This window comes from Tachypleus tridentatus, chromosome 5 (genome assembly GCF_004210375.1).
Source record: "Tachypleus tridentatus isolate NWPU-2018 chromosome 5, ASM421037v1, whole genome shotgun sequence".
Classification (NCBI taxonomy): Eukaryota; Metazoa; Arthropoda; class Merostomata; order Xiphosura; family Limulidae; genus Tachypleus; species Tachypleus tridentatus.
Window position 1 is genome coordinate 34243104 of NC_134829.1, and position 25990 is coordinate 34269093.

Consider the following 25990-nt stretch of genomic DNA (forward strand, 5'->3'; position numbering starts at 1 on the left):
TTCATAGTACAAGTTTTCTTGGGGTTTTATAGCAATGTTAAAAAAGGCTATCCATAATTTTAAAAGTTGGCCACAGAGAAAGCAAACAGCTGGCAGAATTCACTGCAAGCTCTTTATCAGTTAATGGTAGAATTGACTGTTACATTATAATGTCAGCATGAGCCACAAACAGCTTTTGGAATGAGTAAGTATGCTGTACTGGTTTCATACAATCCATACCACTTTCTTGTCAACCTCATAAATATCCACTGCTTCTTCTTCTTCCAGGTGGGCCTGCCCATGGTTGAAAGGATCAGAATGTTTGACACTGGGTCTTGATCCCAAAAGATGCCAATTCGAAGTTCAGCACCCTAACCCCAGGTCATGCAAGGTATGAATGAACGAAAGTCAGTACTTAGCTTTTTTTCTTTCTATTATATGAGCAATTACAACCTGAGAACTGTACGACAAACTGGCAGGGTAGCTGAACAGACCAGTTCTGTACCTTTGAACCTTTATTATAATAAGCAAGAGGACCAATTCTGATTTTGTGTTCTAATTGTCTTATATTTCAAGTTCTGCAAGATTAAACTTCAGAATTACGACAGTTTCATTCAACTCTAATATTTTTTAAACAGCATTGTTCATTCTATCTGTTTGTTAAATTCAATTGAACTGTACCAATCTCAATAACCATAAGATGTTTAGATTCTATGTATGAAAAGCAGTTTTTTATTTTCTTATCAGTTTTTTTCACAATTATAAAATTAATGCTGTTATATCTTATCAAATCATTTTAAAAAAATGTTTTTCCATTCATAACTCCACAAGTTTTAAAACTTGTCAATAATAAATTCTCTTTCATACTCTTCACAGTATACAGAAATGTAATACTAATAAGTAAAACAATTTCTCTAAAAAAACTAACTAATAATTCATATGAATGTTAACATGGTGTTAATATTTTCCCATTCAATCTTTCTCCCTGATTACTTCATTCTGTATTACATTTCTTACCATCCTGACTGAGGTAAATTCTTTATCAATATTATTTTATATTCTTAAACTGTGTAACAGTTGCACTCACATTTTAGTGAAGGACCAAAACTATTTATCATTCAGTAGCAACTAGCTGGAGATCATGAGGATTTCTTGAACTAGTAACGTTCCTCAAAAACAATTTTTTTTTTAATGATGAGAATATTAGGAAAATTATAGAATTTTTATTGTGGTAAATACTAAAATATGATAAAGATTTAATATGTTTAAAAATAAATTTCAAAATAGCAATAAGTTATTCAGAAACAAAGAAACTAACCTCACATATACTATCCAATTGATATATTCACTGAAACAATGATTTGAAGATATAATTACATAATGAATACCTCCATTACAATTATATGATTAAAAATATTTCATGTTATATGCACGTGCACTTTATTCACTAAACAATGACCGAATCTTTAACTCGGGTAACATGAAGGAAAACAAAAATTCTCAAACTGGTGCACGAAACAGCAAGGATCAAACATCTAATAAACATTTGTAATGCATGCATTTTTATCTGTTTGATTGTAATTCTAGAACTTAACGTTTCACACAATACAATAATATTTTACTGTGTCTACTTTATAGATATCTCAATGATAAAAGTTTGAAACAGACATACATATTGTAGTTAACCAATGGATAGTGTGTGTGTATTGCATTTAACAAAAGACCAGATGTGAAGTTCTGAATGTGTAACAGCTAGTTATTTATTCAGGAAATTTGTGGTACTCGTATTACTTGATTAATGCAAAACCAAATTTCAGCACAATTCTCTGGTGTTTCAAAGTGTGAGTACAGTTGTTCCTGTAAGAAAGTCTTTAGTGTTTTTTGTTTTGTTTTTAAAATAGCTTCTAGCTTATTTTATAATCTATATTTACATGAAACCTGTATCAGGATCAAAGTTGTTTAGAAGAGAGATTAGTAATTTGATTTCATACTCACAGTTGTTTTAAAATGCTGCTCTTATTGTGTTGCTTACATAAATAAACCAATGCTGTGCATACACCATCTTAACAAAACAATTTTTAAAGAACAGATCAGTTTATAAGATTAAAAGCTTCTCTGTGTGTTTTGTTCTAGTAATTGACAGATTTTTTTCATGTATAACATGAATTAGTCATCATTTCTTCCAGTATCATGTTCTTTATAATGATCATGCCATATTTCTTCTTCTTCAAAATAATCCTCTTCTTTCAGATCAAGTTCTCTGTTGCTATTAGAAGAATCTCTTAGCAAGTCCTGACATTCTGTAACCAAACCTTGTTGTTCATTACACACAGTCTTCTTTTCTTTTTTGTACCTTTTTGGTCTTGAAAGAACACTGGAAAAATCTTTGAAATTATATCCATCAGTATTTTTATTTACACCACTGTCCACCTGGAAATCAAAACCTTTAAAGAAAGATCTTTCATCAAGATGCCACTGATCCTGTTGAACAGGCTTTGTGTCTGAAGTATCAGACAAACTCCTTCGATTATTAATTTTAGACCGTGCTACTTTCTGGGCAACTTGGTTCATGAGGGCTTTATGGTCAAGCCCAAAAATATTGTGCTGCATCTCTGGTGGTGACTGAGGAAGCCGTGTATCAGGGGCCTTCGGTTCTTGGAAGAGATCTTTATCACTGCTGCTACTCTCTGGCATCGCTGGATCAGTAGATTGAGATAAATGAAAATACTCATTGGTGTTTTGCTAAAAAACAAATTTAAAAAATTAAATTTCTAACACAATGTTCCATGATAGAAACTACATACTGTTTATATCTAACCTGAAATACCATTAGTCTAACTTTTTATTCCTCCTACATTTGTAAAAAAACAGTAATAAATACAAGTTTTAACAGTAAACCTTTAAAATTAAGACTTCATTAAATCAAATATTGAAATGAAATACTGTTATTGTTGATAGACTTTTATAAGTTTTAAGAGGTAAAATGCTTTTCTGTAGTGCAAATATTTGATAATTATTTCTTGCAATACAAGAGACAGATATGCTACATTTTTTGTTTTGAATGACCATTCAGGTTTTTTTTTGAAGAATAATGTTAAGCCTAAGATAGAATTATGAAAAATGTTCCAAAAATATTAAAACAAACAACAACCAAGATAAACTGAAACTACTAAGTTCTTACTTTTTCAATTAGTCTGTGAGCTACCTCTGTCCCAAAAGTTTCTGTTGAAATCCCAGTGTAAAATAATAGACACTAAAGACTAAACATTCAATTTACATAAACTGGTTGCTTGTTTAAGATGCTATAAAACTGCAGCATATTGTCAACATTACAGAATATAATCATTACATGTTTATATGTATATCCCAAATGTTTTCCAATTAAAGATCACTTTATAACCATAGACACTAAAGACCAATTAACTTACTTACAAAAGTTTGCTGCTTGTTTACAACACCACCAAACTTGAAAGGATGCATCATACTTGTAGGTTGGAAATCAGGCCCAAAGTCTGCCTTACCTAACAAGTTTTGAACTTCTAATAATTTAGCAGAAGTTAAATCTTTAACAAATGTGATGCGTGGTATATTTGGCAGGATGGATAGACTTCCTAACTCTCCCCTAAGAGAAGAAAACCATAAATGCTCAAAAAAGTAGCTGTTTTTAAAGTGCACTGTAATAATCTAGTATAAACTTCTTTTAACAAGTTTGGTACAAAATCTACTAGAAAATACAGCACAATAATAACAATAAAAACCAACATAACATCTGTTTTATTATTTACTATTAAACAGCATTTCATATCTGTAAAAGAAAAACATATAAGGTCTGGAAATTATTACTTGATGTTATGCTTAAAGACAAAGAACATATATTGTTTTTAAGTCAAGTTACTGAATTAATTTGTAAAACTTAAATATGTGTGTATCTAGTAGGCTAAACAGAAAGATAGCAGCAACTGGGATGATGAATATCTTGAAGATGAATATCTGAATTCCTTCACATATTTACTTTTGATCAGTTCTATTATTTCTGTGTTAAGAACTAATGTTATAAATTTTATTTAATAATTTGCATTAAATACCAGCTTTCACTGAGAAATAATAGGTATTTCAATAAATTTATGGAATTCAGAAATGAAAACTACAGTTCTGTGCAAAGTGAATAATATTCATTTTAGCTCAATTTCAAGATGAGGATAAAAATAGTTATCTGTAGCAAATTGTAAAGGGGATAATTATGTCTAGTGTTGATATACTGAGCAAACTTCTGATCTATTTGTTTACAAAATAAGTTCATTTGTTAGAGATGATATAAAATTCTAAAGCAAGTATACTTTATACCACAAGATGAAAAACCATCCATCATATCAAAAACTTATTACATATTAAAACGGTTATTAAACAGATTATATATAAAGTGAGATGCTGCTGGACGTAACAGTGTCAAGCACTTAGTTTACTGAATAGAAAGAAAAATAAGTGATGCAGTGATCAAAATGGAAAATGAAGTAAATATTTTTACCAAGGAAACAAGTCGTGATTTACTTAACAACAAAAATTGATAGGTTAAAGCTAAAACCAATGGGTTAAAAAACAAAACTGTTTCACTGATTAAACCAATACTTTAAGTTCAGAATAAGAATGTGATTATTCTTCACCATTATGATAAGAGACAAGAGAAAAAGAATCATTATTAAAAGAAAAAGGTTACATCAATTATTAAGGAGTTTTATAAAATGTTCTGAAGGGAAAAGGGTAAAGTAAAAAAAAAAAAGTTTGAAATCAGAAAACTTAAATTTCACATATTAATGAAGGTGGCCACTTGAAAGAAGAAAATGAAAAACAAACCTTGAAAAACATTCAAAATTTATGTGATTTGAAAGATGTTGGGAAGAATACAAATAATGAAGTTTTAAAACAGTGTGATATAACAGACAAACATGCAACTTTGGATGAGTGTTAGAATGTTGAATTAACTCTTTCTGTACAATTGATTCCAAGTATGCATGTCATAACCTCTCAGTGTTCATCTAACATTTAATTATATAACTTCATTGTGTATGTCAATAATCTTTATATGGAAATGTAGTTTATAATTAAAATTTTAAATGCTGTAAAAAGTTTTAACTTCTGAACTCAAAGTTAGAGTACATGAAGTTTCACAGTTCCAAGGTTAGTCAAACTGACCAACTTCATTATAGTGTTAACACAATTTTCTATTACTGCTTATATTGGCATAGGAAAAAGTGGCAAAGTAGGGATCCTTGTATAGATACACAGATTTTACTGTAAGAGAGTGAAAGTATATGAAGCAACTATAATGTTGTCAGAGGTTGCTCAATCTAGGGGGGTCTGAGGGCAGTGTTGTGAGAGAGCAAAGGGTTACAAGGTGCTGCTGTCAACTGGACAAATAAATCATGTTTTCCCACTGAATTCAAGCATGCTTTCTTGGTTCTGTTCTACTTGGAGATATTGGAGTGAAGACCACACTTGAGATCATACTTTAATTCTGTGGAAATCATTCCTATGGAAAGCTGTGGCACTAATTAAATGTAATCCTGTTCATGTATGTATATCATTCACATAAACTGTTTGCTTGTATTTTTGAATTTCTAGCCATTCCTAATTTAACAGCATAAGACAAGGGAAGGCAGCTAGTCATTACCACCTACCACTAACTCTTTGGCTACTCTTTTACCAACAAGTAGTGGGATTGACCATAACATTATAATACCCACATGGATGAAAGGGCAAGCATGTTTAGTGTGAGGAAGATTAAACCTGTGAAGTTTAATATTAATTACACATCAAATTTGTTGTAGAACTGTAATGGGAGATATATATGACAGATCTGGTGGCCATCAGCTACCCAAGTTTGGTCTGAAGATAATGCATTGTTAATCTCCCAAGCTGCTTTTACAAAATATGCTATAACTTGGAATTGAATCAAACTGTTCAGGAAGCAGATTGATTCTTTAAGTCCTCACAACTAAAATGAATTCACTCAACAGCATCATCATGCCATATAATAAACTAAGTTTGACAATGAATAAATATTTATGATAATACATAATGCATTACATTATACAGTAAAATATCCAAATAAGTGAGAGAAAGAAAACCTACTCACAGAAACTGCATTAAAAAAATCACATTTACCTGATCTTTCCAGCATTAGAGTTCAATAGTTCCTCAGCTGTTGCCAAGCTGTTGGCTGAAGATGTCCAATACACAACAATATTACCTAAGTCTGGAGACACCTTTACCTAAATAAAATAAAGCATGTACTGATTTCATTCAATTTAATTTATATTACCATTTTGTTAGTATCCAACTAGTGTCATGTAGCTCTCCTGCAGGAAAATTATAGCAAAATCTATAAGATCTTATGTAGTTTTGGTTTTAACTTATGGTGTTTTCTACATCAATACTTTAGTTAGGATTGAAGAGAATTTGACTGAAAATTAAATAAATATGTATAAAAAGAATGCAACTTTCCCAGTAATTTCTAGTTTAGATCTAGAAATACTTTTTCTCTTTTTTTGCACATAGGTATTTTTGATACTTTGATTGGTTGGTTGGTTTAGTGTTTTATGGCACAAAGCAGCTAAGTTATATGCCAACTTCCAGTAAAAAGGTAAAAATAAAGTAGATGTAGTAAAATACATAAAAGGAAATGAAAGTAAAACAAAACAACATTGAAAAACATAAAAAGCATAAAACCAATGTTGACATCTAGTCTACAATGTTAAGAGAGAAATCAGAGTAAGAGAAGTTGTAAAGGACTTTCTGTGGCATAATGGTAATTATCATAACCCACCAGGAAGACTAACAGGTAAGTACAAGAAACACCATCAATCACCTGAAGTTGGCCTTTCCAGTCCTGGTTCCGGGTTATGTGTCATTATGGCCAGTATCAAAAAGTAAAGTATTAAAAGACTTGCAGCAAAATTGTAATAATTCGCCAGGACAACTAATGGGTAGTTCAAACAGCAGCATTAGTCACCTGAAGTGTCTGCAAGCTCATTCCCGCGAATACCAACGTGGACTGGCATCCAGAAAAACTAAATAGAAGTAGATGTTAATGAGAAATGGGCCAGTCAGTTTTGAATATCAGCAAGAACAGGGTGTGAACCAACGTGAAGCGATTCCAGAGCCAGTAGAGAACTAAGCGTATCAGTATAAATAGGGCAGTTGGAGTACTGCTTAGCTTCAATATGATCCAGAGCAAAAGAAATGGCATACAGTTCAGCAGTGAACAAAGAAGTTGTAGAGGGGATTCTGCACCAAACCGCAACAAACCATGGCAGAGCCAACAGAGTCACCTGATTTGGAACCATCCGTATAAATTGGAATGTAAAGATTGTTCAAAGATGTTCAGTACAGAAAAGATGGTACTTCCAATCGGGAGTATCTGCCTTTCTCAGATGACTTAAAGAAAGATTACATTTGGGGACTGCAGTAAGCCATGGTGGGATGGGCTGACCAGTGGATTCTGCAATGTTATCCAAGGATAGACCTAATTCATCCAATTGCGCCTGGACACGAAGGATAAAAGGAGCAATGGCAGATCGTCTATTCTGAAAAAGTATGGCCCACCGAGGAAGGAAAACACAACCCCAGGTGGGATGCTTTGAAAAGGAACACAGTTTTGAAGAATATAGTAAAAACAGTTGCAAACGGCGAAGGTGCAGAGAAGGTTCATGAGATTCTATGTATAAGCTCTGAACTGGGAAAGTGCGGAAAGCCCCAGTGCAGAGTCGAAGTCCTTGATGATGAATGGGGTCTAGCATTTTTAAAGCCGAGGGTCTGGCAGAGCCATAGACCAGTGATCCATAGTTGAGTTTCAATCGAATAAGAGTACGATATATCTTTAACACAGAACATCAATCTGCTCCCCAACTTGTGGTAGAGAGGACATGGAGGATGTTCAGTGCTCTTGTGCATTTGACTCGTAACTGCTTTAAGTGTGGTATAAAGGTCAGCTTATGGTCAAAGATAAACCCCAAGAACTTGGTCTCAGGGACCACAGGCAGCGAAACTTCACCGATACAGAGTTCAGGATCAGGGTGAATACCCCGTTGGCAGCAAAAGTGCATTCAAACGATTTTAGAGAGAGAAAAATTAAAGCCATTTGCCACGATCCACTTCATTACACAATCGAGAGCAGTTTATAGTTGCCGTTCAATATATCTCATGTTCGATGACTGACACGAGATGTGAAAGCAGTCGACACAGAGCCCGTTTGCAACAGTGAAAGGGAGTTGTTCAGTGATGGCATTAATCTTTATACTGAAAAGTGTGACACGCAATACACAGCCCTGAGGGATCCCAAGTTCCTGTAGAAAAGAATGGGAAAGTGTCAAACCCACATGAACTCAGAATCTCCTGTATATTACAAAATTTTTAACAAAAATGGGTAAATGGCCAATAACCCACATATATGGAGGTCTCACAAAATGCCATAACTCCATATTGTGTCATAAGCCTTCTCAACGTTAAAGAATATTGATACACGATGTCATTTGAAAAAGGCTTTTCTGATTGATGTTTCAAGTCTAATTAGGTGGTCCATGATGAAGTGTTGTTGTCTGAACCCACAGTGGGTGGGTGAGAGGAGGTTGTTTGATTAGAGGAACCAAACAAGATGAGCATTAACCATCCTTTCTAATGTCTTACAGAGACAGCTCGTCAAAGCAATTGGACGGTAGTTTGAAGGAATCTTGGGATCTTTCCCTGGCTTAGAGAAAGGTAAAATAATAGCCTGGCGCCAGGCATCAGGAAAAACATTCTCCTGCCAGATCCGGTTGAAAACAATCAGAAGGACATCAAGAGAAGCAGGAGATAGATAATGAATATCATCAGGTCCAACAGACGTACTGGCAGACCGATGAAGGGCCATTTTTTAGTTCCACCAGGGTAAAGGGACAATTATAGTCAAAGAAACAGTCAGTTTGAAAGGAAAGAGGTGATTGCTCTGCCTGAGTCTTGATGGCCAGGAAGGTGGAGGAACAAGCAGAAGTGCTAGATACCCGGCAAAAGCTTTCACCTAGAGTGTTAGCGATGTTCCGAACATCAGTCACCTCCTGGCCATCAGAGAGAAAGATCGAGAGGGGGACAGAATTGTAGTGCCCACTGACCTTTCGAACCCTGTCCCATATGATCTTGGAACTGGTGGTAGAAGATATGCCAGTTGTGAACTTAATCCAAGATTCCTTCTGGCTTTGACATCTTACCCACCTAGCATGTGCATGTGCCTGCTGGAAAGCGATGAGGTTTGAAAGTGTGGGATATCTGCGAAAAGTATCCCAGGCCTGTTTTTGAGCCTTCCCTGCCATGTGGTAGGCAGGATTCCACCACATATGAGAATATAGGGGAAAACGTGTCGAGGTTTTAGGAATACATTGAGCAGCTGCTTGTATAATACAGTCAGTTACTGCTGCCACACAGTCGTCTACTGATGGCTGACAGATGATGGCAGGATCAAGTGGACCAGTTTGCCTGATCCAGCTTCCACTGGGACACACGGGTAGGGTGGCATCAACCACGGCCAGTCTCTCTCAAAAGTATAGGAAAATGATCACTGCCTTGTGGATTATTGTCAACCCTCCATGAAAAATGGGAGAATAATAAAGGGGAGCAAACTGAGAGATTAATAGCAGTAAAGGACTGACTAGGTGTGTGACAATAAGTGGATGAACCAGTATTGAAAAGAGAAAGGTTGTGATCAGAGAGCAACCCCTCCTATCAATAACAGCACTTCTCCAGAGGGGATGATGTCCATTAAAGTCCCCCAGGATTAGAAATGGAAACAGCAACTGTTCAACGAGAGCATCAAGGTCTGATTGATCATATGTCTCTCCAGGGGACAGGTACAGAGAACAAACAGTGATGGTATGACCCAAGGAAACACTGATGGCTATGGCCTCCAAGGTGTGTTGAGTGACAAAGACAGGGTGAGCACATACTGATCAACCAATAGTGCCACAAATCACACAGCATGTCATTTCTGAACAGAGAAAACTGCCGAAAGGTGACTATCAGCAGGTTTCAGATATGTTTCTTGTAAGGAAAGACATACAGGATGGTAGGAAGCAATCAATGTTTTGATATCATCCAGATCAGAATATAAACCTCAACAGTTCCATTGTATCAAGGTGGCCATTTTTAATGATGTGTAGGCAAATTGGCTGGAGAACCCTTCTGTTTACGACCATGCCTTTTTTTCCTTACTGTCCTTATTCGGGGGAAGGTCAGTCGACCTACATGGATCCTGACCTGGGTCGGTTGGGCAGGTCTTTGTTGTTGGAAAGGAATTCCAGTGACTGAGGATGCGAACGAATGGTTGTTTTGCAACTTGGGGTGAGAGAAAAAGATGTATCTGAAGAAATGCCTGTACCTGGAGCCAAAAGGATGTGGTTCATGGGGTTTGTTGGAATGTATGGGAGGAACAGAGATGGGTGTATAAGTTGATTCATAAACTTTTTTAACCATGGAGGTCAAAAGGCTTTTCATTTGTTTTGAGAACGGTTCTCTTGGAGGCACAGAGAGATCTGTCTGCACTCCCACTGTAGTGGTGGAATGAAGTGCAGCAGCATATGTCTGAGATGAAGTGGTGGACTGCAATTTCCGAGCCTCAGGATAAGTAATGTTATGAGTTGTTTTCAAATGCTGCACCTCTTTTTCTTCCAACCATTTAGAGCAAGGACGAAAGTAGGATTGCTGAGAACCATTGAAGTTGACACAATGTGGGTCTGTTTCACACTTATAGGCACCGTTGGCCTTTCCACCACAACGAGCACATGTCAAGGAACCATGACATGACATATTTGAGTGGCCGAACCTCTGACACTGGAAACATCAGAGAGGGTTTGGAATGTATGGCCGTATCTTGCAATTTAGATAACCTGCCTTGATGGTGGCAGGTGCACGTGGTGATGTAAATGTCAAAACAAGGCTATTTGTCAGCAGTGTAACTATCTTTGCGAGTGGAGATGCGCCTCACTGCAAAAACTGTTTGAGTGGAGAAACCAGCGAGAATCTCTGACTCTGGAATGTTCTTCAAATACCTCTCAACAATAACTCCTCATGAAGAATTCAAGGTAGCATGAAGGGTAACCTCAATAGGTACATCCCCAAATAGCCTTTGAATTCAAGAGGAGTTCACTGTGTTGGGATGTGGATAGTTAACTAATATGTCTCCAGATCAAAGCTTGTTTACTGACTTTGGAGAGTCAGCAATTCCCTCCAGTCCCTTCTTAATAAAAAAGGAGAACATTTGCTATAAAGGATTTTCTGAAAGAGAATGTAGGATGAGAAAATGAGGTACAACTGGTGGTACAGACATTGAAGATTGCTGATGAGTCTTCAAGACGTGGTCGTTTACCTTTTGACTGTTTTTTCACTATTTTATTTAAATTTTTTGTAGGAGAATCCATAGGAAGAAAAGAAAATTTTGGTGCCTACTGGCCACACCCACCATGGAGCCCTACGAGGGGACTCACTACAATGTCATGCAAGGACACTGCAGCAATGCCAGGATTTTGTGAGCACTATACCCAAACACCAGCATCAGACACCATGTCCACAACACCCATTAAGAACTTCCAACACTGGTACTTGGTTGACTCTAGCCCAAGTGGACCAGCCGACTGACCCAAGGAGGGCCACCCAAAGGCCGCCCGTCTACAGGAATTCAAGGCCAAAGTGGTGTGTTAGGGTTGGATCCCTCAACCACTAGGATCCTCTCCTCCCTTTCACAGTCGCCATGCACAGCAAACACGTGGGTGGATGTTTAGATCCCAGAGGAGGTAACCTGAAAGAACAGAACCTTCCCTGGGAGGTCCCCTCACCACGTACAGGAATCCACACCAAGGGAATTTTTGATACAATTAGAAGTTCTGTGAATTTGGTTATGTATGCACATCATACAGAGTAAGAGATAAAACTGAAGACAATTGCAATTGCAGTTAAACACATTTTACAGAAAAACAAATTTACTTATATAATATATTACGTGTGATTGGCAAGTTAACAGAGAAAGTACATGTTCACATCTACAGAAGTCATACGAGGATGTTCAGAAACTGGGGTGGTGAAAAACATCCCTTTGAAAACTTCCAAGATACTAAATATTTAACACAAGTGTTCCTGATGTATCTGATCCGAGAAACTGTTCTGGAAGAACTGTTAATTCAGTGCTTTATTATCAACTTTCATATAACAATATAAAATGGAACAAAAGAGCCACTGGAGAGACATCTACAATAAATAAAAACTTTGCCTTTTGAAAGCATAAATTCTACAATACAGCTTTTTACATGTACAACAGTTACTCTAAGAGCTTCCAGTTCGTCCATGAAGCTTTTCACTAGACTACAGAGTTTCATCTTAAACTCCTACATGACATACAATATATCACTTACTCCTTGTCTGTTTACTTTTGTGTGTAACTCCCACATGATATACAACGCCACTTACTCCTTGTCTATCTAGTTTTGTGTTTAACTCCCACAAGATATACAATATGTCATTTACTTCTAAGTCTGTCTAGTTTCATATGTAACTCCTACATGACATACAATATGCCACTTACTCCAAGAACTTCAATTCCATGACCATAAAAGTTGTTACTAATTTCTCCAGTGGACATGATATCTGTGATTGCTTCCATCAAAACAGCATTAAATACCTTCATTCGTTGATTTTTTACAGGCTTGGTGTTCCATTCTAGAGAGACATGACGACTACCCTGCTAATGAAACCAAGACTAATTAGTAGTTACAAAGTTGAAAACAAGGTCTTGTAGATACATTACCCTTGGTACCTGTATAATACTCACTAGTTAGCTAAAAAATTACAATTACATAATAAAAACTTTCAAATGTAGGGAAAAAATGTTTTGGTAAAACAATTACATGACACGTTTAACTATTTAAACCCATCATTTTTTGCATGTTCTGCTGGAATTATTTTCAATATTTCTTAATAATTATCAATACACCTGATTTAATTTCAATTTTCTTAATTTTATGGATAATAGTAGACAATGACACTGTTTGATGGGTAAACCAGGATTTTTGGCTGGACACTGAAAGCTTCTGCTAAGATTTAAGGACCTAATCTATTCAGGAGTTACTCATCTGCTCAAAACATTAGGTTAATCAGAATTACAGTTTGTGATAGTTTCAGGACTTTAAATGTTTTGTAGAATTTAAATATTGATTCTATTCAACATTCTGAAGAAATGACTTTGTATTTCCGATATATCAAATACTACTTATGGTTATGGCTTTAAAAAAAAACAAAATAGTTGTGCAACCTTTTTTACTTGATTGTTTCATACTCTTTCGGAATTTCTGAATTTCTTCTCTGAAATTCCTTTTCAGTCTCTATTAAAATGCTACTTAATTTGTATCCCAATATATTTTCTTCTAAACTTTGATGAAAGGGCAAGCATGTTTGGTGTGATGGGGATTCGAACTTGAGACCCTCATATTACAAGTCGAGTGCCTTAACCACCTGGCCAAGTAGGCAAGTATTTGATAAGAAATGCAAAGTTGTGGCAGGGATTTTGGTTTGAATTTATTTGCTTAGATACATATATAACCAGGGATGCTCAGATGTGTGCATTCTATTCACCCCGCATGCAATTTGAATAACCGGGTAGACTTAATGTTGAGATAACAACTTGGAGAGGAAAGAAGAAGAGGAAAAATAAAAATAAATAAATTAATAAAAGTAAAAATAAAATAAATAGGAAAACATTTTAAAAAAGTAGAATTAAACAAGTGACCTGATATCTGGTCATGGGTGAGCAAACATGAAGAGAAAGAACCTGGATAACTGACAGAGAAACATAGGGTACTGAGAAGGATGAGTAAAAGTAGAACAAGTTGATGTGCAAGTAAGTACAAGTACCCATGTGAGAGGAAAACAGAGGTACCCTGATAAAAATCCACTTTTACTACCCTGACTCCTAAAACATCCAAGTAGTGCATGAGCTGAAAAACTAATAGATTTATTTTACCCAAAACCATTAAGCAGATTTGATTACATTTAAAAGATATATAAGTGCACCACGACTCAGGATTCTCCAAAAGGGTGATATTTGATGGCAAGGTATACTAGCACTTATTTAAATTCTACAGTGAAATACCAACATTTTTATTCATGTAATATTATAGAAAAGAAAAATTGTGACCAAACAGGTTCCTTTGTTTAACAGCTGATAATTCTTCCAACAAAGTTAGAAGATATAAAGCAGTGAAATGAAAGCCTTAATTTGTAGTTAAATGGTACATTATGATAGAAATTTAAGTTGTAACAATATCTATTAAATAGCTGCAGTAAAGAGTGGGACTTGTGTAATTTGAGAATAAATAAATTCATTTCAAAAGCCTATTTGGTCTCATTTTTTACAAATTTAGAAAATTATACTGGATGCAGAATAAGCTGGATATATATATATGCTTGGACAAATATTTTGTGTTATTCTAAGATATTTTGTAAATGAACATTTACAGGGTTGGCTTGTATTCTCAGACAGATCAATGGGAGAGGAACAGTGTTCATGCCCTAGCATCTTTTTTCATTTCTCAGTTTTTCTCTCTAAAAATTCTTTGTTAAATGCTACCCTTATCATTTTGCCTCACAAAATTTTAAAATGAATAAGTGTAGATAGATTATTTAAGATTTGGTCTTTTCACCTAACAAAATGTAATATGGTGCATCATACTTATTGCAGGAAGCTTTAGTGGTAAAGACTGACAGGGATGACTTATACTCTTGGATTGCTTATTTATGAAAACTAGTCTTGAATTCAAATTCTTCTGAAGTATCTTTTCACTTTTGGACCTTTTCAGCTAAAATTTAATGTTAAATATTATCCTTCCAATGAGTAAGAACTGGCTCATTTATATAAATATAATAGTACTGTCTGTTGTATGTCCATGTAATTATTATGCAAGGTGTGGATGGATTTTTAATTAGCATTGTTATGGAGGTTCAAAAGATCCACTTGGGAGTATTTAAATACAAATTGTTACTTTTGTGTTTTGCAGTTTTTATGGGCATTTTTTACCATTACCTCACCTCCTGTGGAAGGATGTTTACCAAATGTGGTATGAAGGTTCACTGGGTCCACTGGAAGATAAAACAAATTTTCAGTTTTGCATTCTGTGTTTTTTATGGGCATTATTTTACCACTACCACACCTCATATGGATGGATCTCTGCCAAATTTGGTATGGAGATTTATTGGATGAAGGGAAGATACATACAAATATTCAATTTTGTATTTTGTCTTGTGTAGTTTTTATGGTCTTTTTTTTTTCACAACTGCATGTAAGGGAAGCAACTTTTCATGTTCTTAGATAACCTTTCATTAATCATGACTTTACATAAATTCCATCCAGGGAACAGGTACTCCAGCTAGTAGTACAATAATTAAGCCAATTCAATGGGTATCATACCTTTTGTTCATCGGAATCATACCAGCATTTTTTCCTATGTAAAAGGAAAAAAAATGAAAGTTAATTTTTTTATGGCATAATAACATAAAAACTATGAATGTTCATTAATTACATAGCATGGAATCACTAAAAATGACTATTTGAACAATACAAGTCATCATTATTAATATATCTAACATAAGATTACAATAACACGATTAATCTAACATTAGATTACGATTTGGTTTGTTCTGACAAAGCTACACAAGGGCTATCCATGCTAGCCATCCCTAATTTAGCAGTGTAAGACTATAGGGAAAGCAGCTAGCCATCACCACCCACTGCCAATTTTTTGGGCTACTCTTTTACCAATGAATAGTGGGATTGACTGTCATATTATAATGCCCACATGGCTAAAAGGGCAAGCATGTTTAGTGTGATGGGGATTCAAAATTACACAAGTTACTGTAAAAGGTTTCAACACAACAAATTAAGTCATAGTTCACTCGAAAACTTCAAGGCCATTTATTAGTTTCATTCAGTTTGTAAATGTTCTGAATGTGAAAAATTACAATATTCTATCATATAGACACAATAATAAAAAACATAGCTACAGCTTAGATGTATTCATAGCCAGCCAACAAACTGGGTTTCTAGAAAAAAATCAAAGTACTGATGCTCTTTGGTCATTATAAAACTTTGTCCTAATTTAACAAACCTATGACACCTGCACAGTCCTGTAACTGTTTAACACATGAACGTTGAATATTTGAAGGAACAAAGTGAGAGGTGTTCATTATTTGATTGATTGATTGATTTAGTGTTTTATGGCACAAAGCAGCGAGGCTATCTGCACCAGACATTCAGTAAAAATGTAAAAAAGAATAAAAAAATAAAAAATAAATAAATGTAGTAATAGACATAAATGGAAATGAAGGTAAAACAAAAAAGTATAAAACCAATGTTGACACCTAGTCTACAATGTTAAGATAGAAGGCAGAGTATAAGAAGTTGTAAGGTATTTACTCTAGCAAAAAAGGTAATGATCATAACCCGCCAGGAAGACTAACAGGTAAGTTCAAGAACCACCGTCAGTCACCTGAAGTTGGTCTTTCCAGTCCTGGTTCTGGGTTGTGTGTCATAGCAGCTATTATCAAAATGTAAAAGAATAGAAGTTTTAAAAGATACACAGCAAAATTGTAACAATGAGTAGCCAAATGTCCAGTAAAAAGATAAAGTAAATGGAGTAAAATTTGTAAAAGTAAATGAAGGTAAAAACAAAACAGCAATTAAAACAGAAAATGGTGTAAAAACCAATGGTGACATCCAGTCTTTAAAGTTGTAAAATATTTACTCTAGCAAAATGGTAATGATCATAACCCGCCAGGAAGACTAACAGTTAAGTTCAAGAACCACCGTCAATCACCTGAAATTGGCCTTTCCAGTCCTGGTTCCGGGTTATGTGTCATAGCAGCTATTATCAAAATGTAAAAGAATAAAAGTTTTAAAAGACACTCTGCAAAATCGTAATAATGAGTAGCCAAATGTCCAGTAAAAAGATAAAAGTCAAGTAAATGGAGTAAAATTTGTAAAAGTAATTGAAGATAAAAGCAAAACAGCAATTAAAACAGAAAATGGCATAAAAACCAATGTTGACATCCAGTCAACAAAGTTGTAAAGAACTACCTGTAGCAGAATGGTAATGATCATAACCCGCCAGGAAGACTAACAGGTAAGTATAAAAACCACCGTCTGTCACCTGAAGTTGGTCTTTCCAGTCCTGGTTCCGGGTTATGAGTCAATATGGCCAGTACTAAAAAGTTTAGTAAAAGTGTGAAATGATATGCAGCAAAGTATAATAACAACTTCCAGGGCGACTAACGAGTAGTTCAAACGGATAGTTCAAACAGTAGCGTTAGTCACCTGAAGTTGGCCTTTCCAGTCCTGGTGTCGAGTTATTTAATGTTCTGGCCATTGTCCAATGTCAAATTGAAGGAGAGAGATTAAAACTGTAAAAAAGGAACCACAATTAAAAAGGTGTAATGAATAAATATGCAACACTTAAATGAGATTAAAAAAGATTAATGGCCATTAAAAATTAAAAACATTATCAAGGTGGACAGAGTCACCATCACCAATAACTCTGTCCAATGTTACAGACTGACCCTGGGAAAAAATGTTTAAAATATTGCCATCGTTGAGAACTGTAACGATGGCAAGAAAGTAAAACGTGGTTGATAGTGATTTGAGTGTTACACAAAATACACATTGGTGCATCAGTTCCAGATAAAAGAAAATAATGAGTTAAAAAACTGTGACCAATGCGTAGCCTAGTGAGAACAACTTCCTCCTTCCGAACTTTACGGAAGCTTATCTTTGTTTGTTGTCACGTTGCTCACTCCAAGTGGACTGCCAGCTGGCACGGAGCCGAGCCTTGAAGACAACATCATAGTCCATGTACGGAATTAGGCATAGGAGTGATGGTGCTGAAGCAGACATATTTAGCTGCATCTCTGCAAGCTCGTTCCCGCGAATACCAACATGGCCTGGTATCCAGAAAAACTGGATTGAAGTAGCTGCTAATGAGAAATGGGCCAGTCGGTTTCGAATATCAGCGAGAATAGGATGTGAGCTAACGTGTAGCGATTTCAAGGCAAGTATAGAACTAAGCGAATCAGTATAAATAGTGCAGTTGGAGTACTGCTCAGCTGCAATATGATCCAGGGCAAGAGATATGGCATACAGTTCAGCAGTGAACACAAAAGCTGTAGAAGGGATTCTGCGCAACTACTGACCCATAGCAAACCATAGCAGAGCCCACTGAATTACCTGATTTGGAACCATCTGTATAAATGGGAACTGAATGATTGTTTGAAAGATATTCATTGAATAAAAGATGGTACTTCCAATCTGGAGTATCTGCCTTTTAGGTGACTGAAAGAAAGGTCACATTTGGGGGCTGTAATAAGCCATGGTGGGATGGGCCAACCTGTGAAATCTGCAATGTTATCCAAGGACAAACCCAATTCATCAAATTGCGCCCGGATGTGAAGGCCAAACGGAGCAATGACAGATCGTCTGTTCTGAAAAAGTACTGCCCACCGAGGAAGGAAAACACATTTCTAGGTGGATTGCTTTGGTAAGGAATGAAGTTTCGAAGTATATTGTAAAGATAGTTGCAAACGGCGAAGGTGTAGAGAAGGTTCATGAGATTCAATGTATATACTTTGAACTGGAGAGGTACGGAAAGCCCCAGTGCAGAGTCAAGTCCTTGGTGATGAATGGGGTCCAGCATCTTTAAGGCGAGGGTCTGGCAGAGCCATAGACCATTGATCCATAATCGAGTTTCGATCTAATAAGAGCATGATATACCTTTAACATTGAACAGCGATCTGCCCCCCAACTGGTAGAAGAGAGAACACGGAGGATGTTCAGTGCTCTTGTGCATTTGACCCGAAGCTGCTTTAAGTGTGGTATAAAGGTCAGTTTACGATCAAAGATAAGCCCCAAGAACTTAGTCTCCGGGACCACTGGCAGCAAAACTTCACTGATATGAAGTTCAGGATCAGGGTGAATACCCCGTCGACGGCAAAAGTGCATGCATACAGTTTTGGAGAGAGAGAAATTAAAGCCGTTCCCCAGAGTCCACTTCCATACACAATTGAGGGCGGTTTGTAGTTGCCGCTCAATATATCTCATGTTTGACGACTGACATGAGATGTGAAAGTCGTCAACATACAGCCCATTCGCAACAGTGAGAGGGAGTTGTTCAGTGATGGCATTTATCTTTATACTGAAGAGTGTAACACTCAATACACAGCCTTGAGGGACTCCAAGTTCCTGTACAAAATAACGGGAAAGTGTCAAACCCACACAAACTTGGAATCTCCTGTCCATTAAAAAAGTTTTAATAAACATGGGTAGATGGCCATGTAACCCATATGTATGGAGGTCTTGCAAGACGCCATACCTCCATGTTGTGTCATAAGCCTTCTCTATGTCAAAGAACATTGATACAAGATGTTGGTGGTTGAGAAAGGCTTCTCTGATAGATGTTTCAAGATGAATTAGGCGGTCTGTGGTGGAGTGTTGTCGACAGAACCCACACTGGGTGGGCGAGAGGAGGTTGTTTGATTCAAGGAACCAAACAAGACGGGCATTAACCATCCTTTCTAATGTCTTACAGAGACAGCTCGTCAAAGCAATTGAACAGTAGTTTGAAGGAATCTTGGAATCTTTCCCTGGCTTAGAGAAAGGTAAAATAATAGCCTGGCACCAGGCATCAGGAAAAACATTCTCCTGCCAGATCCGGTGGAAAACAATCAGAAGAACATCAAGAGAAGCAGGAGATAGATGGTGCAGCACGTCATAATGAATATCATCAGGTCCAACAGATGTACTGGCAGACCGATGAAGGGCCATTTTTAGTTCCACCAGGGTAAAGGGACAATTATAGTCAAAGAAACAGTCAGATTGAAAGGAAAGAGGTGATTGCTCTGTCTGAGTCTTGATGGCCAGGAAGGTGGAGGAACAAGCAGAAGTGCTAGATACCCGGCAAAAGCTTTCACCTAGAGTGTTAGCGATGTTCTGAACATCAGTCACCTCCTGACCATCAGAGAGTAAGATCGAGAGGGGCACAGAATTGTAGTGCCCATTAACCTTTCGAATCCTGTCCCATATGATCTTGGAACTGGTGGTAGAAGATATGCTGGTTGTGAACTTAATCCAAGATTCCTTCTGGCTTTGACGTCTTACCCACCTAGCATGTGCACGAGCCCATTGGAGAGCAACCCAGTTTGAAAGTGTGGGATATCTACGAAAAGTATCCCAGGCCCGTTTTTGAGCCTTCCGTGCTAAGTGGCAAGCAGGATTCCACCACGGACGAGGATATCGTGGAAAACGTGTCGAGGTTTTAGGTATAGAGCTGCATGTGTAATACAGTCAGTTACCGCTGTTACACAGTCATCTATCAAAGGCTTATTTACGATGGCAGGATCAAGTTCTGCAAGAGCAGTGAAAGTGGACCAGTCTGCCTGATCCAGCTTCCACCGGGGCATGCAGGTAGGGTGGCATCGACCACGGCCAGTCTCTCTCAAAAGGATCAGAAAATGATCACTGCCTAGTGGATTACTGTCAACCCTCCATGAAAAATGGGAGAATAATGAAGGGGAGCAAACTGAGAGATCAATAGCGGTAAAGGACTGACTAGGTGCATGAAAGTAAGTGGAAGAACCAGTATTGAAAAGAGAAAGATTGTTATCAGAGAGCATCCGCTCTACAGATCGGCCCCTCCCATCAATAATAGCACTTCCCCAGAGGGGATGATGTCCATTAAAATCCCCTTGGATTAGAAATGGAGATGGCAATTGTTCAACGAGAGCATCAAGATCTGATTGATCATATGTCTCTCCAGGGGACAGGTACAGAGAACAAACAGTGATGGTATGGCCCAAGGAAACACGGATGGCTACAGCCTCCAAGGGTGTGTTGAGTGACAAAGACAGGGTGGGCACATGTTGATCAACCAACAGTGCCAACCCTCCATGTACTCGACCATCACACAACTTGTCATTTCTGTACAGAGAAAACTGCCGAATGGAGACAGTATCAGCAGTTTTGAGAAATGTTTCTTGTAAAGAAAGACAAACAGGATGGTAGGAAGCAATCAGCGTTTTGATATCATCCAGATTAGAACGTAAACCTCGACAGTTCCATTGTATCAAGGTGGCCATTTTTAAGAACGGGTAGGTGAAGTGGCTGGAGAACCCTTCGGTTTATGACCATGTCTTTTTTCTTTACTGTCTTTAGTCGGAGGAGGTCTATCAACCTCCATGGATCCTGCTCTAGGTCGGGTGGGCAGGTTTTTGTTATTGGAAGGGGAATCCAGTGACTGAGGATGCGAACGAATAATTGTTTTGTCTCTTGTGGTGGGAGAAAAAGATGTATCAGAAGAAATGCCTGTATTTGAAAATGAAGGACGTGGATCTTGAGGTTTGTTGGAAGGTATGGGAGGAACAGAGATGGGTGTGGAAGTCGATTCATCAACCTTTTTAACCACGGAGGTCAAAAGGCTTTTCGTTTGTTTTGAAAACGATTCTCTTGGAGGCACATAGATCTGTCTGCACTCCCACTGTAGTTGTGGAATGAAGTGCAGCAGCATATGTCCGAGATGGAGTTGTGGACAGTAATTTCCGAGCCTCATGATAACTAATGTTATGTGTCGTTTTCAAACGCTGCACCTCTTTTTCCTCCAACCATTTTGGGCAAGAATGAAAGTAAGAGGGGTGAGAACCATTGCAGTTTACGCAATGTGGGTTCATGTCACAGTCATAGGCATTGTGGTCCTTGCCTTCACAACGAGCACATGTCAGGGAACCACGACAAGATGTCTTTGAGTGGCCGAATCTCTGACATTGGAAACATCGAAGAGGGTTTGGTATGTATGGCCGAACCCTGCAAATGAGATAACCTGCCTTGATGGTGGCAGGTGCACGTGGTGAAGTAAATGTTAAAACAAGGGTATTTGTTGGCAGTGTAACTCCATCTTTGCGAGTGGAGATGTGCCTCACTGCAGAAACTCCTTGAGTGGAGAGACCAGCGAGAATCTCTGACTCGGAAACGTTCTTCAAATCCCTTTCAACAATAACTCCTCGTGAAGAATTCAAGGTAGCATGGGGTGTAACCTCAATAGATATATCCCCAATTGCCTTTGAATTCAAGAGGAGTTCACTGTGTTGGGATGTGGATGTTTCAACCAATATGTCACCAGATCGAAGTTTCTTTACTGACTTTGGAGAGCCAGCAAGTCCCTCTAGTCCCTTTTAAATAAAAAAGGGGACATTTGCCCTAAAGGTTTTTCCGAAAGAGAATGTAATATAAGAAAATGAGGAACGTGTGTTACTGATGTTGAAGATTGCTGTTCTGAGTATTCAAGATGTGGTCGCTTACCCATTGACTGTTTTTTTACAATTTTATTTAAATTTTTTAGAGGATCCATAGGAAAAGGAAAAAATTTTGGTACCCACTGACCCCACCCACCATGGAGCCCTGTGAAGAAACACACTACAATGTTATGTAAGGACATTGCAGCAACGCCAGGGTTCCGTGAGCACTATACCCAAACACCAGCATCAGGCACAATGTCCACAACACCCGTTGAGAACTTCCAACACTGGTACTTGGTTGACTCTAGCCCAAGTGGACCAGCCGATTGACCCAAGGGGGGCCACCCAAAGGCCGCCCGTCTACAAGAATTCGAGGCTAAAGTGGTGTGTTAGGGTTGGACCCCTCAACCACCAGGATCCTCTCCTCCCCTTCACGGGTCGCCACGCACGGCAAACACATGGGTGGATGTTTAGATCCCAGAGAAGGTAACCAGATAGAACAGAACCTTCCCTGGGAGGTCCTCTCACCACGTACAGAAATCCACACCGAGGGGGTGTGCATTCTGTCTGACTACCAAACCAAATAACCAAAACAGTGATTTTTAGACACATCTATATTTAGCTTTTACAGATGTTAATATTCTCTTAAGACAGTGACCAGTGATATATTTGTTATATATTTGTTCAATGCAAATTTTTAAATATAGTAGACCAGCATAACATTTACATATTCAGGCAATGCTTCTTATTTTCTAATGAAAACATAATGAAGGTGGCACTTGGGTATTTTGTTAGGGTTAAGATGTTACAACAGTTTCATATTTCTTACAAAATATGAAAATTTTGCATGATTAAGAAAAATTTACTTGTTTAAGGTGAAATCAAACTTTCTTGAAATATAACCTACTTAAACGTAGTATTTGTTATCCAGAAGTTAAACAACAGATGCTTTCACTTGCAATAAACCACTACACAAACAACTTATCTCTGAACAATGACACTGATAAAAAAACTGATGGATTTTATTTTGGTGATCTATAAATGATATGTATGGTGCTGATATTATAAAAAACTTGGTTTTACATTATTTTTTCATTAAAATTTAAAGTTTTAAGGAGAATAGAAAAAATTACACATGCTACTAGAGTAACACTTGGTTTAAAATTTTGAGCTTTAACGAGAGGCTTACAGCTAGTTTTCTGTGAAGTGCAGATGTGCTAGATTTCACCAAAATTATATGAAAATTGTTACAGGTTTGAATATGTGTGAACTTAGATGTTATAAATATCTTAAAACTTTAGAAGCCCAGACCAGTCTTTTTTTCTTAAAAATATCTTTTGGGTTAATATTATAAACTTTTGGAAAGATTTACTTAATGATAAGGCATGTGGCATTAATCTAAATTCTTTAAAAAAAACAATGTTAGACACTGGCATGCATGCTAATTGCTACATTTAATGTACATTTGGTATTCAGGTACATGATACTTTTATGAGGAATGGCTAACCCTAGTGAACCAAATGTTCATTTGTGAACTACCTTCTTTTTTAATTTTAATTTCTTAAATTTTGGGTGAGAAAAATACAGGATTATGCTATCGGTTCATCTTATGCTGCATGAAATTATATGGCAACAAAATCTTCAAATTAGCTTGATTAAATTCCTTAACACATTTATAAATTGTCTTTATATACAAGTGATTTTCTGCAATGACCTAAAAAATGAGTATTCACTTCTCAGTTCAATCAAAATCATTAACTTATGCAACATTATTCAACTAAGTTGCTTCTTTTAATATATAATAGTACTAACTGCAGTAACAAACATAATAACATGGCTTAAGACTAGTCCTTCATATGCAGAGATAGAATTTTCAATTCCTTTGGAGAAACTGGTATGTCATGCTCTTCCATCAAATGCTTCCTCAGGAGTTTATCCAACTTGGACATGTTGTTTTATTTTTTTCTCATAGGTGGCACCTAGTATTGCTTATAATGTCATATCAAATTACTTGGCACTCTTGAATTCACATATTATGCCAGAAAGCTGACAGTAGAGACACTCTAACATTGGCAGGGAAACAATTTTATAGTTTTAAAGATTTAAACACTGTACTATGTTGGACTTGCACATGATAAATCTTCAAAATATTCCAGATTTGTTTTCTCAGTTGCATAATGTAGTACATTTATTGTACTACCAACACTTTTTGTACATTATATTGATACACTAAAAGGCTGTTTGAGTTACTGATGTACTTTTTACTTGTATCATTTACAAATTTAATTGGAATACCATTTTATTATAGCATGTCTTCTATATGACCTAACTGTTCATAGCAACTTTACATGTGGTGATGTAATTGGTACACTTAATGTAATAATATATTTATCAAATTAAGCTTATGTTGATTTGGAATGGTGCTATCAAAATATAAAAATAAACCAGTATAAGTAATTTTATGATACCGATTATATCTCAGAAAGGAAAGTGAAGTTGAGATCCATCCTTTACCATAAATTTCATACATCTATTAGATTGGTTTATTTATGTTTCACAAAGTTCTCTATGCAGTCTTTATGTTGTAAAGTGGTACTCTTAAAAAACATTAAAACACATTAGACTAGTTACCACAGGAGCTAACAAGAACCCATAGTTTAACATTTAATAATAATAAAGACAGTCTATAAGAAGTATATTCAATCCATTAATGGGTTGAACATTCTAAAATGCAATCTGGAAATTTCAGTCTGATACAGTGATATCACAACTTAATCAAAATAATTCTGATGTTATAAATGATACTATTTAATTTTCAAAACATAAGAGTGGTGTTAGTGTTAGAATTTCAAGACCAATTAGAGCTGGCCAGAAAATTATTTCTTAAAAACTTACTTTTTTGTATTTCCAGCACTATTAATGAACCTTTTAAGTAGCTTTCCACGTCTGTTAACTTGGTTGGCACCACAAAAATACGAACTTGTGCAAAAGTAGCTACCTGAATTAATTCTAATCGACAACGATGATGAAGTAGGAGTACACGCTTTCGTGCAAATACCAGATCCAAAGACACACAGCGTTACTCTGTACGAAGTACACGTTATTCGAAAACACGCCTTTTTAACGACATCCATATTATTGTTAGTCTTTCAATACAAAAATTTCAAGATCGTGTAATTGCAATAATTATTATTAACAAACCTACAAGTCCTGTGACTGAAAAATTAGTGAGCGTATTTCTCAGAATACGGACCAGTAAATCTAATAACCTCCATGATTTAACGAACAAGCAAAGCACCCGCTGGTAACTGAATCAGCGTGAAGCAGAAATAGTCTCTCACGCAAGTAGTTATACATAACACAGGCAGTGTCAACCAAAATCATTTCTGAACTTTAATATTTAATACAAAAGTACACAGTACCAGATTACACTATAACCAAGGTAGGCATTTGCCAACGGTGTCAATATGTTTTATTATTATTATTAACACCCTATATATATTTTTTGGAGATTTGAAAGCCAAATTTCATTCTCAAGGTACACCCTTGTGTCCAGTAAGCGAATCACAGACTGTAGCCTCACATTAAAAATACATATTGAATATATTATTCAAAAATGTAACGGCAAAATACATGAACTAAAAGTGTTTTCTTATAGCAAAGCCACATCGGG

At 36.5% G+C, this 25990-nt stretch overlaps 1 protein-coding gene across 5 annotated transcripts; it reads right to left on the reverse strand.

The window, feature by feature from the left end:
* Window positions 1–688: 688 nt before the first annotated feature.
* On the reverse strand, window positions 689–25851 carry LOC143250906 (uncharacterized). 5 transcript variants are annotated; one of them, XM_076502076.1, is made up of 6 exons: window positions 25213–25851; window positions 15455–15488; window positions 12578–12733; window positions 6142–6248; window positions 3412–3601; window positions 689–2721 (listed from the first exon to the last, which is right to left on the reverse strand). In XM_076502076.1, the coding sequence occupies exons 1-6, from the start codon at window positions 25449–25451 to the stop codon at window positions 2146–2148; spliced, it is 1302 nt and encodes a 433-aa protein (XP_076358191.1). In that variant the 5' UTR covers window positions 25452–25851; the 3' UTR covers window positions 689–2145. The 5 variants fall into 5 exon arrangements, with proteins under 5 accessions (XP_076358191.1, XP_076358190.1, XP_076358193.1 ...); XM_076502075.1 differs by having other exon boundaries at window positions 12578–12736; XM_076502078.1 differs by lacking the exon at window positions 25213–25851 and adding an exon at window positions 24130–24167.
* Between the last annotated feature and the right edge of the window lie 139 nt (window positions 25852–25990).